Source organism: Cyrtonyx montezumae, unplaced genomic scaffold (assembly GCF_038088225.1).
Source record: "Cyrtonyx montezumae isolate F1298 unplaced genomic scaffold, pur_monq_1.0 scaffold_1, whole genome shotgun sequence".
Lineage (NCBI taxonomy): Eukaryota > Metazoa > Chordata > Aves > Galliformes > Odontophoridae > Cyrtonyx > Cyrtonyx montezumae.
The window spans coordinates 25,638,919-25,654,969 of NW_027071825.1; the positions used below are offsets into that span (position 1 = coordinate 25,638,919).

The window sequence follows — 16,051 nt, forward strand, 5'->3', positions numbered from 1 at the left end:
ATGGCTTGTGTTGGAAGCGATTCCCAGGATCACCAAGTTCCAACCCCCCTGCCACAGGATTGCCAACCACTAGGCCAGGTTGTCCAATGCCCCATCCAACCTGGGCCTAAACACCTCCAGGGACAGAGCATCCACAGCTCTCTGGGCTGCCTGTGCCAGTAGCACCTCACCACTCCCTCAGTAAAAAGCATCCCCATGACATCTAGCTTAGTGGGAACTAGCACTGATGTTTCCCTAAACGCCCCACATAGATACCAAAAAATAACTCTGAATTAATGACTTGACAATGAGTGTGACATGCTTTTTTTCCAGTGCCCTTCCTCATACACAGGGCAGCAGGAAGCATCCTCACTGTCTCACCTGGGGCCACCAGGTCTTCTTACCTGCTTACATTTTAGCTACCCTGGAGCAGGAATTCAAGAGAAACTTGCGAAATCGTCATTTGTCATTCTGTGTTTGGATGAACAATTGCTTCGCTGAGATAAGTCCTATTTGTACTCTGGAACCTGAATAAATTGGCAACCCAGACTGCACGATGCAAGGAGAACAACACACTGGGAGAACATCTGCTGTCCCAGCAGCGTCCTGGAAGGAAATTTGACAGTGAGTACTGGGGATCAGTATGAGGAAAATGCTTTGTTAGTGTCTGTTGTTCACTTCAGGGGACTGACAAAGTTATCTACCATCTCTCTGCACAACAGTCCTCACACTTTTTTCTTTGTTTGCAAATCCAGATGTTGTTATGCTGAAACTTGGCCATGCACCTTCCAGTGACTGAATAGTTGTCCTAAAGGATGGAATTTGTTAAAACTGGGGGCTCCTGTATTGGAGATGAATACTAGCAAAAGCTTTCAAGCCTCTGTGGTGGAAAGCCTGGAATTCTGCGGCTCGGCCCTTTATGACTGACAGTTTGAGATCCAGGCAGAACAAGAAAAGTAAACTGAAGTAAGTTTAATTATTGTCTCAAATTAGTGCAAGCTAAGAAGAACTCTCAGTCGTTATCTGGAGGCTTACTGCGCTTCCAGGTACTGCGCGTGGAATTAAATTTATATTTGTTTAAATGAACTGGGAGTCCCATGGAGGGATCATAGAATCGTAGAATCACCAAGGTAGGAAAAGACCTCCGAGATCATGCAGTCTAACCATCCACCTATCACCAATATTCCCCACTAAACCACGTCCCTCAGTACAACATCTAAGCATTTCTTGAACACCTCCAGGGATGGTGACTCCACCACCCCCCTGGGCAGCCTGTGTCAGCACCTGGCCGCTCTCTTCAAGAATTATGTACTCCTAAAGTCCAACCCGAATCTCCCCTGGTGCATCCTGAGGCCATTAATGATTCCATCCTAGTTAAAATCACTCCATCCAATTCAACCGTTGTGCAAACAGCTTCATTGTAAGAAGAAAGACTAACAAGTATATAGAGTTAATAAAAAAATATATAGAGTTAATCGAAGTCTGGTGGTGACTGGTAAATCAGCAACTTTCAATGAGTCACGCTTCCCTACTAACATGCAAATTCAGAGACACGTAATGGTTTAAGATATGTGAAAATGCAGAAGTGAACAACCATGTATAAAATGTCAGACACAATTTTTGAGCTTGGAGAGCTGCGCTGAAGCCTTGATGAAAACGGTATGTTAGGTATGCATCGTGACATAAGGATGTTTATGTTCCGGAGCGTTTTGTTTTCTTAACCTTTGAAGTTGAGCAGTGTGGGTGACAAAGCCTTGGTTGCCATGAGGCTGTGGTTGAAAGGGAGTGCGAAATGTATTTTGAGAATGACTCAAAGCCAAAAAGCAGACCAACAAAAAAGTACATTCCAGGTTGCAAAAAGCACTGGGGAGTGCCAACGAGGTGCTATTTTAAGGAGTGTTCTGTGATTTAAAACTGCCTTTTTCACTACCTCTTTCTGACCCACTGACCACATCTTTCTGATATTTCCATGGTGAACTGAGTAGTGGAGATGAAAACGTGGGCAGAATGTTGAGGTTCCTGGCAAGCAAAAGGCATTTTACAACTTGTGATGTTCTCTCATGGGCTTCTAACACTTCGCTTTATGGATTGTCCCTGAAAAATCACTGTGACTTCCAGCCTTGTGATAGCAATGGATGACAACTGCCAGAGAACAATCTTGCAGACAGAATGAGCGTGCACATTTCCTCTAAGGACTGCAAGACTATAAGACCTAGCACTCCCAAGAAACATGATTTGCCCTCTTCAGCTGAAGATTTGGGAGAATAAACACAATCCTTCTCCAGCCTCCAGATGTTATATCCTCTTTCCCACCAGACCCAGCCTCCTGGGTCTTTGAGGGATCTTCTCTTGACTCAAAGACAAGGGAAGGAAGGGTGGGAAACCAGAGTGCTGGCATTTCTCCCAGCTTTTAGCAGCAGGAGCTGTGGGTGCTCTTCAGAAACTGAGCAGATTTATCTCTGCCTGCTCTTTGTTTATCTAGTAGCAATGGAAGGCTTAGTCATTGTACAAGATAGGGGAGAGTTGTAAATCCTGGCAGCCTAGTGTGAGAGAAAGAAAAAAACAGGAAATACAAAGCCATATTAACTCAGTAATGGTACTGTGTTATCCTGCCAAGACTGTCCATGTTTGGTAGAGGGATGATCTTGATGTTGAAAATAGTGTTCTTGCAAACATCTACCTAAAGATGACTTACCTAAAGATGGCTGTGTGACAAACCTCTTACATCTGTGGTTCATATATGCTCTGTAGGTTTGCGGGGCTTAATAGATGTAAGGTCAGAAGACTGTGCTCATTCCAAGTATTTTTGTTTTGCTCTTTGGCTGCAAGGGCTGCATGGATTTTCCCTGAATTGCTTCATTAACTATTAAATCCTTTAGGGCAGCATTTTTTGAGAGCGGAGGATGTGTCCTCTGTCCTCTCAGCCGGCCCTTGTCTGGCAACACAGGGGAGAACATGATGAGCTGGGCAGCACCGAGAGCAGAGATGGGGCACACTGATAGATGGTGAGAACGGATGTAGTTAAGTGCCCCAAAAGCAGCTCTGTAGGGTCAAACTCCTCATGGCTCCTCATCGTTCACTGTGTGCTCCGCGTCATGGAAAGGGGAAACAGCTCTGCTTGAACTCATTCAGAGGGAGAACAAGCAATTGGGATGACCTGTGACTCTCCAGATCCCCAAATTACATGCTGCTCTTACCACCGCCCAGTGGGGCACCCAGATTTGGCTCTTCTGGCATGACAACTAATCTAACTGCAGCTTGCTAGTCATGACAAGCTATTTATTTAGCAGGAGAAACATGAGCTCTGCTCATCCAAAATCAGTCATCCGAAAGACCAGCCTCCCTAGTGGACTGTGCCCTCCGTTGGATGGTTGGTCTGACCTCAGCAGTTCGGGAATCATGGATTTCCAGCAGTGAGGCCCCAAAATGCTTGGTTTGGAAGGGCATTGGAACGATGCTTAAAGAACATGAAACTTACAAAGGTGAGCTGTAAAAATGAGTTAAATTAGGGTTGCTCTCAACATCCATCTTCTGTGACTGAAGGAAAGGTTCTACAAATGACAAAGTAACAACACGTTATGTTATTGATAAAACAGTGATCACGAGAAGACCGATTGGCAGACCCCACTATGGAAAAAAGCCCAACAGTTGTGACTATAAACAACAGATAGGAATCAGCTGGGAAGAAAATGTCAGCCCAGAGCCACTGGCAAAAGCACTTATCCAGCTGCGTGTTGCAAAAAATCTTGGGAATTTCACTGGAAGCTCAGGAAGGATATTTGTTAAACAGCTTCACTGTGGTCACATAGGTCAGCATCCTTCATGGTGAGATACTCAGGACCGGCCCCGAAACTCAGGCTGCTTGCTGGGATAGCAGTTTGTTGGGCTTGGAAGATAACACTAGAGGGAATGTTTTATGGTTAGCGTAAACAGCTCCAGTTCATGCCTGCGAAGGATTTGCATAGCTGTGCAAGTCTCTGCTCTTTACAAGCATGTGTTGCTGGAATTTTGTGGCAGCACAGCAGATATCAGAGAGCCATGCAGTGCGAAGACTCTGAGCCCGAGCCTAGGTGGTGGAACAATCTAGTTCTTGGTGAATGTACTAGAGATGTGATACTGTACAGACATATATTTAACAACGCCTTTGATGCCCTTCCATCCTTGCAGGGACTGAGACTGGGCTACAAGGGAAGGAGCACTGAGGAGCACCTCGTCTCCAAGAAGTTCCCCAGGTGTTCAAGGCTGAATTCAGCCATCCACGTGTGCCCCTATCCCAAGGCCATCCTATAAGTGGGCTTACTGTGGTGTCAGACAGGCAAGTGGAGGTCTTGGAGAAGGGAAAGGAGCATAGTAAGGGCTATCTTGGATCCTTCTGGTGTCACCGCCACCGTTTAATGTAGGCTGCAAGAGGTGGCTGCTTAAATGGTCTTAAATAAGATCACAGTGACTGCTTCCCTGCGACAGTAACAGCACAGTTCTCTGATTCACTCTTGGCTTTTACGACTATTGCTTTTGGACAAAGATTGGGCTGAAACCTCAGACAATTACCAAAATAATTCACACGACTTCTCTATGCAAGATGACTTTAAACCATAATTGAATATAGAATGGTGTTGCTAGTGCCCTTGGGTGTTAGTTTTAAGTTCCACTTGTTGCATTACCAGCGCACTGAAACAAAAAATAAAAAAAAACCCTTTACAGGAAGGGCTGTAGGGCACTGGGACAGGCTCTCCAGGGAGGATGTGGAATCACCATCCCTGGATGTGTTTAAAAACCGTTCGGATGTGGTGCTCAGGGGCATGATTTAGGGGAGAGTTGGCAGGGTGGTATGGCTGGGTCGAGGTTGGACTCGACCTGATGAGGTGTTTTCCAACCTGAGTGATCCTACGATTAGAAAGCGTGAGGTGCTTTGGCTCTGCTCCCGCGTTTCCCTCCAGTTTCAGCCACGCACTGCGCTGGTGGGAACAGGATGGAAACCCCACCGTGCGCAGAGAGACGGGCTGGCCGGGAGCTGGTTCAGACTGAAAGCAGCCCACGCGCAGCAGCGGAACGACCCCAACCGGTTTGATCCAACTGCGTAAAAGAAACACTTAACCAAGAACCCGGCGCACGGCGAGCCGCTCCCATACCGCACCTCGGAGGGCGCCGGCACGAAGCGCGCCCGCGGTGGGCCCCACCGGCAGTGCCGCTTTAAGGCCGCCTCGCGGCGCATTCCACCCGGGCGGGGGGTGCCGCTCCCGGCCTGCCCCGCGCTGCCGGCCCCGCCCGCCGCGGCGCGGCCCGGCCCAGCGGCAGAGAGCCCCGCACGGCCGCGCTCCGCAGCGGCCCCGGGCCGAGCCATGGGCGGCGTTGGCGGGCGGCGGGCGCTGCTGGCCGTGCTGGCCGTGCTGGCGCTGCCCCGCGGCGGCTCCGCGGCGATGGACGAATGCGCGGAGGAGCGGAGCGGGCGTCCGCAGCGCTGCATGCCCGAGTTCGTCAACGCCGCGTTCAACGCCACGGTGGTGGCCACCAACACGTGCGGCACGCCGGCCGAGGAGTACTGCGTGCAGACCGGCGTCACCGGCGTCACCCAGTCGTGCCACCTGTGCGACGCCGCCCAGCCCCACCTGCGGCACGACGCGTCCTTCCTCACCGACTACAACAGCCAGGCCGACAGCACCTGGTGGCAGAGCCAGAGCATGCTGGCCGGAGTGCAGCACCCCGCCGCCGTCAACCTCACCCTGCACCTCGGTAAAGGGCCGCGCGGGGCTGATGGTGGGAGCCGCGCTGTACGCGGGGCGATGCCCGGCGTTGGGCTGGGGACGCGTGGTTTCCCTTGTGCGCTAAGTAGAAGCGCTTGCCGATCCCCAGCGCCTTCCCTTGGATGCTTTCTCGCTGAGGCTTCGCCCGTGGGCGCGGGAGCGGGGACGCCGTGGATCCCTGGCGCGGCACGGGCAGGGCTGGTTGGGGGGGGACCGCGGAGCAAGGGGCCGGGTTTTCTCAGGCACGTCGTTTTTTCGGAGCGCATCAGCTCTCGCTGTCCCCGTGCCGCGTGTGTCCGCCTCTCGTTGGGCTGTTGCGTGTGTCTCCCCACCCCCTGCCCGGCCCTGGCCCGGTGTGTGGGCATTGCGCCGTTCCCTGGGCGAGGAAACAGCCTCTGCCGTGCTGATGGAGGGATGGGCGGCACTGTGGGTCGGTGGCTGTTTGGGCATCCACGCCTCGGAGGTGTAAAGCGAAGAAGAACTCGTGGAGCTGCCCGTTGTTGGGAGAGATGGGCTGCAGGGCTCCTCCACCCCTCGGTCAGCGCTCATCCCTTTATTTGGCTGCGAGGAGAGCGGCGGTGCTGGTTATATACACGGGCTGTGGAGTATGACTGCCATTTGAAGGCATTTACAAGGAAACTCAGGCAAGGAGCCAGCTCTTGTGTTCAGCTCCCGTCTGATTTGCTGGTTGTTTGCAGCAGGACAGTTTCTTTTTCTGTTGTTAAGAGCAGAATGGCAGCTTTCTGTAAAGGGAGGGCTGCAAAACGTGCCCTAATGGAAGTGCTGAGCACAGGCAGCAGGATGCAGGCAGTGAGGCTGCTGGGTGCCCTGCTGGAGCTTGGCAGCGTGCTGCTCCGTGTCGTCCTGGGAAACTGCTGTGAGCGCTCACATCAGGAGTGGTGAGGGACTGTGTGCCCGGTGGAAGTGCCCTGCGTGCCTTCCCTCAGTGCAGGCTGCTTATCGCCCAGCATCATTCAGCTGGGACAGCCCTCCTGCTGCTCCTGCACTTGGTTGGGAAATCCCTGGGACTGGACTGGGGCTGGGCTGGGAGTGGCTCGCCCAGCGCCCGGTGCCTGCGCTGCGGTATTTGTGGAGCCCCGAGGGGACTCTATTTTAGTTGGTCTCACAAAGGCTTGATTTACATTTTGCAGGTTTCAACACGAGGAGAGAAGAGATCAGGCTTCTCGTGGCCAGCAGTTGTTCAGTGCAGTTATATAAAGCAGCTTTAAAGCTCTTTATCGCTTCCCACATACCCTTTAAATTCCTGAGTTTTCTCCCATTCCTCTGTCCCGCATCTTTTTGGGATGCTGATGCCACTGAGGCATTCGGGAATACTATCCATGGTGGAGAGCTTATTTTAGGGGATGGAGAGAGCTGGGTGTTGGTTTAGTTGTAGAAACAGCCGCTATTTGCGCTCTCCCTGCATCACAGGAAGGGTTCATCACCGGCTTTGATGCAGCCAGATCACTGCTTTTGCAGTTCCCAATCTTGGAAAGTGTCTGCAGCTCAGAACTCGTTGCTTGCTGAACAGTGTGTGGTTTGCTCAGTGGCATTTTGCTTTTAAGTAGCAGCCTGAGCTGCTGCCTCATCGGGGGATGAGTGTGGGTCTGCAGGCAGCACGGGGACAGCGGTGTGAGGGGAGTGGGCCTCTGGTTCCCAGGGTTTGCAAGCTGCGGTGCAAAGAATGTAAACGCAGCTCTGGGAATGTTGTCCTACACTGTACAGCTCCGTGGTGGGTACCGCTCCATCCGGGGGGGAATGGTGCGTCCCATACTGCTGCAGGGCTGAGTGTTGGCTTTGGAAAATAAAACTGGTTTCATAACATCCCTGGAAACGGTGGAGATCTCTGTTGTCCCACTGCACAAACAGGAGCGTGTGGTTTTTCCCCCCTGGTGCTTTACAGGCTTGAGGTGAGGGATGAGCTGAGGGCCATGGTGTTACCACTCGCTCTGCTTAGGGCCCTGTGAAGGGCACGACGCGCTGACATCCGTTTGCAAAGAGTATCCTTTGCAGCATCCCTTGAGTGGCCTGGCTTTGAGAGGTCGCTGTTCATCTTCTCTGTATGCTGGAGTAGCCTATGGAAACAGATTCATTGTGAATGATGTTTGCTGGTCGGTCTCTGCGCTGCAGGGCTGGGACGTGGGCTGGAGCCACTGGTAGCCTTGTGGGGTGGGCTCTGGGGGCAAAGCATACATTCCTCTGACTTTTTCCCAGAAGCTTGGAAAATGCTGACAGCACATCAACCCTAAGAAAAGGAACAGAAATTGTATGTCCAGGCCTAAATGAGAGAGCATTTAAAAACAACATAAGCCCCATCAGGCACATTATACCCATCTACGTATAGCGATCTTCACCATTTTATTTTGAAACTGGGTGGCAAAGCTTTCCTGGTTTCCGTGCTTCTACTTGTTGTAGATATTCCAATGCGATAGTCATCAAAGAGATGCTTCCAGTGCTAATCACGCCTGCAGTCCTGACACAACACAGCTGTGTTAATGGAGAGTTTCAAAATTTCCTCTTTCAGGAATAGTATCCAAAAACTATTATTGGTTTTTCTTTGTGTGTGTGTGTGTGTAGGTAAGCCAGTATGATCTTGTATATAGGAAGCAGAACTGCAGGTAGCTGTAGGGCCTTTGTAGGTTTGGTTTGGGGCACTGTTGTTTCAGTGGGGGGAGGTGTTTGTACATTGAGATCTTGCAAAGACATGGACTTGTGGATTCCTGGATCAGTTTTACGTGGTGTTCTTGTCTGTGTTGCAGAGAGAAATGCTTGGAGAGCTGCTTATTTGCTTTGTGTTGGGTACCATGTTTTACTGAACCGAGCCACGCATGGCGGTGCTGGGTGTGCGTGTGGCTGTCTGCAGTGCCTGCTCCCTCCCGTGCTGCAAGGCCAAGTGAGCTCTGCAGAGCCTCAAGCTGGCAGCACTCCAGTTCTCAGCAAATTGCTTTCATCTTGTGATTTATTTTCTCAAGGTCTGCTTTCTGGCCCAGCCTCCTTCGGCCCTGAGGAGCCACGGTTCCTGCCGCACGCCTGGCACCTGGCATACAGGGTGCTGCTGGGGTGGGGGTGGGGATGAGAAGTGCCCACATCCCAACATGTTCTGTTGTTAGATTTTTCTTTCCTTTCCTCACTTGTTTCGTTTTGGTGTTGTGGTTTTGGAAAGAAAGACCTTGATAATCCTCTCTGAACTAAGAGATGATGTCGCCCATCGGGGGCTTTCAGCTAATGGCTGTGTTGTGCCTCTTCCAGAGGGAATAAATGAGCCCTTCTCTTCCTACCCCTTAGTGCTGAACTTGTGTGGGGTGAGCTCGGTAGTGGTGGTGACCTCATGGAGTCTGATGGGAAAAGCCCTAATTGGTCTCACAGTGTTAAGTAGGATTTCTCGACTTTAGCAACGTTTGTCTTTTCTGAGGACTTCTGGGGTCCGTTTCTGGTTCTGCTGGTTATTTATAGCCCTTCCATCTGCAGCCCTTGATGCATCCATCCTGTGGGATTTGGCTTTGGGACGCTGTTCCTGGCAGCTCTGGGGCCGGGTTGGTGGGGCCACACCACCTCCAGTCTGTGCACGTGGCCTGTGTGTGGGTGCCCACCCCGCCTTTCTCACCTCTCCTTTCTCAGCTCCCTGCAGCCTGCCTGGGCCCTGCTTCCCTCTCGTCCCTGTGTCCCCACTCCTGATGCGTGCAGGCCATGCATTTGGGGGTCCCTCCCTGAGATCCCAGTTAGTGAAGAGCGGCCTCCTCCATTTCCTTCCTAAGGTTTTGGCGAAGGGATGCCGGGATGGAGACCCACGGCCGCTCTGCAGGCATGAGTTCACTAATTAAATTACCAGCATTACACGAGTCACTGCTCTTCTGCTTTCTAAGCAGAGTGACACTGCATACATCTGTACGTACACACCGCCGCTCTCTCATCCTGAATGGCTGTTGGCTGCTGGTAATTTGTCGATCCAAACACACTAAGCCCATTGTGGCTGCACCGGAGCCTTTGACTTCTGGTTGGGATGGAGGCCCATGGATTGGGGAAGGGCTGCTGTTTCAAACATCTCAAGGAAACAGTGGCACGGCTTGCAGGACGCAGATCTGGTACTGCAGTGCTCTTAATTGTGTCAGTTACTGGCCTAAAAAGGCAGCGATGATGCATTTCTCCATTCCTGGGTACTTCGGGGAGGTGGGGCTGCTGGAAGCTGCCTCAGTACATGATGCGTTCGGAGGAACTCTGACTGACCCTGTGTTCCCTGGCATCTCGTGAAGGCCTTGCTGTGTCACTGTGAGTCACCGCAGACATCTCCACACCCCTGGGAGCTGCCAGGGTGGGAATGTGTTGCTCATGGAGCTGTGGCAGCAGGGAGGAGCAGTGTGTGGCACTGCTGGGCAGCTTCACGTGTGTTTTCTGCGCTTCCATCCCCGACAGGATGCGGGAGCTGTGTAGGGTATGGCATTATAGAATCACCAAGGTTGGAGAAGGCCTCCAAGATCATCTGGCTGTCCACCTATCACCAGTATTTCCCACTAAACCATTGCGGTCAGCACAGTGTCTAAACGTATGTCCGTGTCAGTGTGGAAGTTGAGGGAAACGCTGAACTCAGTGGCTGTGGGGCCCCCCTCAACCTGAGCCCTTCTGTACTCTGCAAGTGGGGAAGAAAAATGAGAAGATTCTCCAACTCAGGTTGGTTGAGTTTCTGTGCTTTGTGCTCTGTGAGTACAAACCAAAACACGGCAACAACGACAGTGCTGCTTTTTGATAATGCATGGTATTTTGCTTGTGACTGGTCACACCTTACAGTGGTGTCTGAGAACTGGAGCAGCTGTGATGCAGCCATGGTTTGTTGCAGTGCTGTTTGTGAGCACCATGGAGGCAGGATGCCTGTGTTACAGCCCTTGTGAAATGCTTAATCTAGCCCAGGGAGGGATGGTTTGGGTTTTGGGTGCACTTGAAGTACTTGGCTCTGATCTCTCCGTACTTACACATCCATTTGGTTAATATTACTGCCAGGGATTTGGATGTGCTGTTGCAGCAGTGGTGCGGTTTGTGCTGCTGACACTGCTCCCTGCACACAGTGTCACTAGCACATGGAAGGGGCCAGAAATCTTTATGAGAAGCTCAGTTCTTCCTATTACAAAACCTCATACCAAGTATGTCTCCTCGTTAATTTATCTGTGAATGGATTGCCTTTTTCATGTCATCCAGATGGTCTGTTTTGCAACTTCAGGGGCTGTGGCATGTTCTTTTGTTAAATGCTTGGTGGAGAATTAACATGCTGCTCTGGCAGATGGGAGGGACCCTGTCCTCTGGCCTTTCTGTCACGCAAATCCAGCTTTTCTCTTCCTCCCCTACCCCTAAAAAGTCTACATTAACTTGAAAACAGTGGGAGGGAATTAAATGTGTTTTGAAAGGGTGATCCCATGGGTAGGAGTGGTATTGAGTGCTTACACAGGGTATAGAAAGGGCTTGTGGGAAGAGAGGTTGTTCAGCAAAATGAATGGAGTTTAGAGTTGTTAATCTGTGTCATTAGCACTGTGTACCAGAAAGTTTAAACTGTGCCTGGCTAAATAGCACGAGTCTTTGAAATTCACAGCAGTGCTGGCAACCCCGCTGGCTTTTGTCCTCTCTTGCTGCACCCTGCTTGCTCCAGCTGTTGTGCCCAGCATCCTGCGTGCTCCACTGCTTCCTCATTTCCACTGCCAGAACCCCGGAAAGCCATCTGTGGGGAACCCACGAGAGGTCGGCTTGAGGAGACGTCAAGAAAGCGAGTTGGTGTTGCCATTGGAGCCATGGAGTGGGGGTGAGCGTCGGAGGGAGTGGAAGACACATCTCACATCTCTGCTCCGCGTGTAAGGTTAGCGTAATGCAGGCACACTTTCTCCCCTTTCCGAGGAGTGATGCGTGTCCAGACTTGCTCAAGAGATCTGTTGGTAACAGTCCAAAGTACGAAGAGTTTGTACTTCTGTAGCAGTATGTACCTCAGAAGCCCTCATGCGACCGTGCTGGCTGCCTGCAGGGCTTTGAGTCAAGGTGGCTGCCATCTGTCAGCCTTTGCTTTTCTCTCAGTGGTATCTGGAAGGCAGATTCTGTCACAGGTAACCTGGCAGGAAAGGCAGTTGATTGCTAAAAGGATTTTGTAGAGTGGTTAAGGTTGGAAAAGACCTTTAAGGTCCCCAAGCCCAGCCCCGTCCCACTGTGACGACTTAGATCTCTCAGTGCCACATGTCCATGGTTCTTGAACATCTCCAGGGACGGTGACCCCACCACCTCCCTGGGCAGACTGTTCCAATGCCTCACCACTCTTTCTGAGAAGAAACAACCTAATTTTGTTGTCAGCACCCCTTAAGTGGTTTCTGAAATACAGTGCTTGCTCGCCTAGTAAAGTGATGCTCAGTTGTTACCTCTTGGGTTGGAAATGAAGGTTGCTTTGAGCTGTGCTACAAGGCATTGTGCCATCTCCAAAATAATGATTGTCCCTCTGTGCAGTTATTCCTTTGATCAAAGGGAACAGAAGAATACAGACTCTGGAAGCGTCCTGCCCCTGAGGACAGCTATTGGACTACTTCTGCTTTCTGAGTTGCCTGGCAAGGTGGTGAAGATGACTTTCTACAACAAGTGGTGATGGTGCTGTGAAGTGAAGCATCAAGCTCTGTCATAGAACTTAGCTTCCCATTTGCAGTCCTTAGAGGTGTGCAGGAAACATTTAGCTGTTGTGCTGGGGGACATGGTTTAGTGGAGAAATGCTGGTGGTAGGTGGATGGTTGGGCTGGATGCTCTTGGAGGTCTTTTCCAACCTTGGTGATTCTCTGAGTAGCTCTAGTAACAGAGGCTGTTGCTTTGATGTATAAGCAGCCACTTGTAGTTGGAAGAAGCTTAAATCAGAGCTCAGTGTACTTTTATTTTACATCCCTGGGAGAAGTATGTTTTAAAGACTTGAGGAGGAAGATTCTTAGGCCATTGTGAGAGATTATTCGTCATTCTGAATCAGCAGTTATCAGGGAATTAATAAACAAGCAGTGCATCATTCCAGGAACGTCTTCCATCTCCTCTGCTAAAGGACGTGTGCTGCCTTTCTCTGAAGGATATGAACAAGATAGAACAAGCATTAACCTCCAAAACTGAACACGGGCAATAGGGATGTCCTGGGCTTCCAGTTCTGGGCTCAGTTAGTGCCAGCTCAGATCCTTGTGCGGTCTGTGCCATTCGTGTACCTGCTTCTTCCCCTCTTCTCCTCCACTGGCCCCACAGCTCTTATGCTGTTGCTTTGTGCCTAGTTACTGTGACAACAGAGCACAGGGCAGAAGCGTGCTGTGTGGTGTTTTTGGTCTACATCCTTAATTTTGGAGGGAGGCAGTGAAGATGTGGCTTCCCACGCCTCTGCACCACCTTGCTGCTCCACCACAGCCCTGATGCTGTCTGCTCCCTCCTTTAAACCCAGAGATAACTGCTGCTGGGTTTGGTGATAGCAGGACCCAGGGCGGATGCAACGTGCTGTTGGGGGTGGTGGAAGTGCTGGGAATGTGCAGCCCGAGGCTCTGGTTTCAGCCTGTTTGTAAAACACCCTAAAAGCTTTGAACAAGGGGCCTTGTGGTGTGAGGCTCATCAGAAGGGAATGCCTTGGTTGGCATGGTTTTCTGAGCTCCTGATGGCTCAGGCTTCAGTGGACGGAAGGAAATGAGCTTGCTCAGACTTTTTCCTGTGTGCCACAGGGACACTTAAGCTGACAACCTGGGAAAGAGATGGAGGGATCAGGAATCCTTCCCGGGGAAGGGCTTTGTGAGTAAGGCATTTATGAATGTGCTTCTGCTCAAATGCAGAATGCTGCAGCATTTGACTTTATGCAAAATGTCTCGGTTGTGTGCTGGGATTCAGCTGCCCTAGCTTGTTCTAGCTGACTTCGCGTAAGCAGAACTCTTGAATTAATGTCCCATTAAAATAAGTGGGCAAACTGATATCTCCGCAGCTGGCTGCCTGCTGGGGAAGTGGATTCAGGGACAACAGGTTGATATGTAGGGTCTTTTTTTTTTGTTGTTTTTAAAGCTGTTCATTGTAATTTAGGGGAAAAAAAGTAAAAACTAAACTGTAATTTTCCTATCTGATGCCAAAGCGTTAGATGGTGCATCCAAATGCAATAAAATGGGTATGCTTACTCATTTCAGTGTTATTAACATAGTGGCTTTTCTTCTTGTGGGTTCAGGGTTCCTCTGGCGATGGGTGAGAGAGGGCTGGTGGGAGAGCAGCGTGCTGCCTGTGGTCACTGCACATCTGAGAGCTGAACAAAGGAGAGATGGAGGCCGGACATGCTGGGTTCATTACCCGAGCAGCTCCTGCAGAACAATTGCTCCTAACATGTCAGGTTGGCTGGGTTGGTGTTGCGTCAGCATTCCTCTCCTTGAAAAGCTTCCCAAGGAGCTGCGTGTGCCAGCCTTGTGCCTGTAGGAGGGAGCTTCCCCCATTCCTCTGCTGCTGTGTGAAGCTGCAGGCAGCCTGTGTACAGGGATACACCTGGAATACAGCTGCGAGAAAGGTTGTGCCACCTTCTGTTATTTTGGTTTTTTTTTTTGTGGGGGGAAAATGAGCTCTTCAGACCAGCGAATGAGCTGGATTCGTTGGCCTTAAGGAGAGGGTTTTCTTAATGCAACTTTCACCTACTTGCTTAATCTGCAGCTGCCTGGAGGAATGGAAAATGAGCTTAGCATACCTGAGGGCTTCTCTTGCTGAGCTCTCCCTTTAATTTGTGTCCTACCCACATAGAGATAAAGGTGAGCGAGAGAACCCCTGGAGTAATGCATTTCTGTGCAGGTATGCAGCAGTTCCTGCCCAGGCGAGGCAGCGCAAGGACCCAGCGGCACCAACTGGGGATGTGATGAGCTGTCCTCTCCCTCCTCCCCAAGTAATACCCCAAAACTGTCCCAGACGTGCATGTTTTTGGAAGCAGAGTGAAGCTGCTGGGGTGCTTGCGCTGCAGAGTAGTGCTGTGTTCCTGCTGGCAGCTTTGGGGTGCTCTCTGTGCTTCCTCCTAGCAGGCAGAGAGCCCTGTGTGCCGTTGTTTTTGCTGCTGGGTGTGCAGCTTGTGTGCCCCCCCCCCTTCACAAGCTGCTGTGGGGCAGGGAGTCCTCAGCCCCAGTGTGAGCACAGCTCTGCCAGCAGGGCAGGCTGAGACTTGCTCACCCAGGAGAGCGTGTACATGTGCTCATTGTCCGTGGGGGTTTAAGGTGTGCTCTGCGTGCTCAGATTCATGGCATAATCCCCAGCATCCTCAAGAAAATTCAACGCATGAAATGCATTGAACAACAGGCTATTTAGGATCAGCTTTCTCCCTTAATGCCCCTTCCGTATCGCAGCCCTGCTGGATGGCATTCGCTCCCTCACACGTTATGCATTTAGCTGTGCCTTTGGTTCAGTTCTGTTGTGCACTGCTGTGATCCCAGGTGCTCAAGCACTGCTTTCCAGCTTCTCTCCCATCCCTGGGGCTGCCACACCGTGCTTGGTCAGGAGTCCTCTCAATGCATTTGGACTATGGGAGGCTGTAGCTTGCATTCCTGTTTATGTGGCTGGCTCTGAGAAAGTTCGTTCCACTATTACGCTTCCTTTAGGTTTATGAAATCGCTGTCCTTCTCACAGATGGAAAAATGTTAAAAATAGCAGCACCCAGAGCAGGGCTGTAGTGTTGGTGCTGAGAGGCCTGCTGGCAGCCAGGCATGCATCACGTCTTGGGGAGCATTGGGATTTGGGCCACATTGCTCTCCGCTGCCTTCCTGCCCTGCGACCTGGGGCTGCTGCTCTGAATTGGGAGGGGAACCATCTTCTGGCAGTGTCCACAAATACAAGCTTACACTGCCCGCAGCCTCTCCTTTTGGCAGCTGGGATGGCAGGGACAACCTACCAAGGGCAAACAGCCCTGTGACACGATGGGGAGAAGCTTCCTGCAGGCTGAAGCTGGTGCCTGTACTCCAGCAGCCAGCTGTGGGTGTCTGGCTGTTGTCACTGCACAGCCCTACGGGTGACCACACAGGTTTTATCGTGCTGCTGCTGATGGCTTCAGCAGATATGTGGGCTTATCTCGGGCCTGCACAGCGCTTGCCCAGTGTTGTTCTGCATCCAGCTGTCTCCTGTGCAGCTGTGAAAGCCATCTGTGACTCGTGTGGGACCACAGCTCTGCCAGGAATTAGGACATAGGGCAAACATAAGGGGAATGTAAAAACTGTATTATTTTTTTTTTCCTAGCTTGCCTAAAATGGTTGAAGAAAATCCTGTCTGGTGAATGTATAACTGTGGGGATAAGGGAGTTTATTTTGCTGATGGTGAGGTTTTTTGCAACGTAGCCATCGTTTCAGTCTTTCTAACTG

At 51.1% G+C, this 16,051-nt stretch overlaps 1 protein-coding gene across 1 annotated transcript in view; it reads left to right on the top strand.

Moving 5' to 3' along the window:
* Positions 1–5,282: 5,282 nt before the first annotated feature.
* The window catches only part of LAMC1 (laminin subunit gamma 1), a 47,276-nt gene continuing 36,507 nt past the window's right edge, over positions 5,283–16,051 (top strand). Inside the window, exon 1 of the mRNA XM_065745208.1 lies at positions 5,283–5,709. Within this exon, the coding sequence (XP_065601280.1) occupies positions 5,319–5,709 (391 nt within the window). The 5' untranslated portion in view covers positions 5,283–5,318. The remainder of the gene's footprint in view (positions 5,710–16,051) is intronic.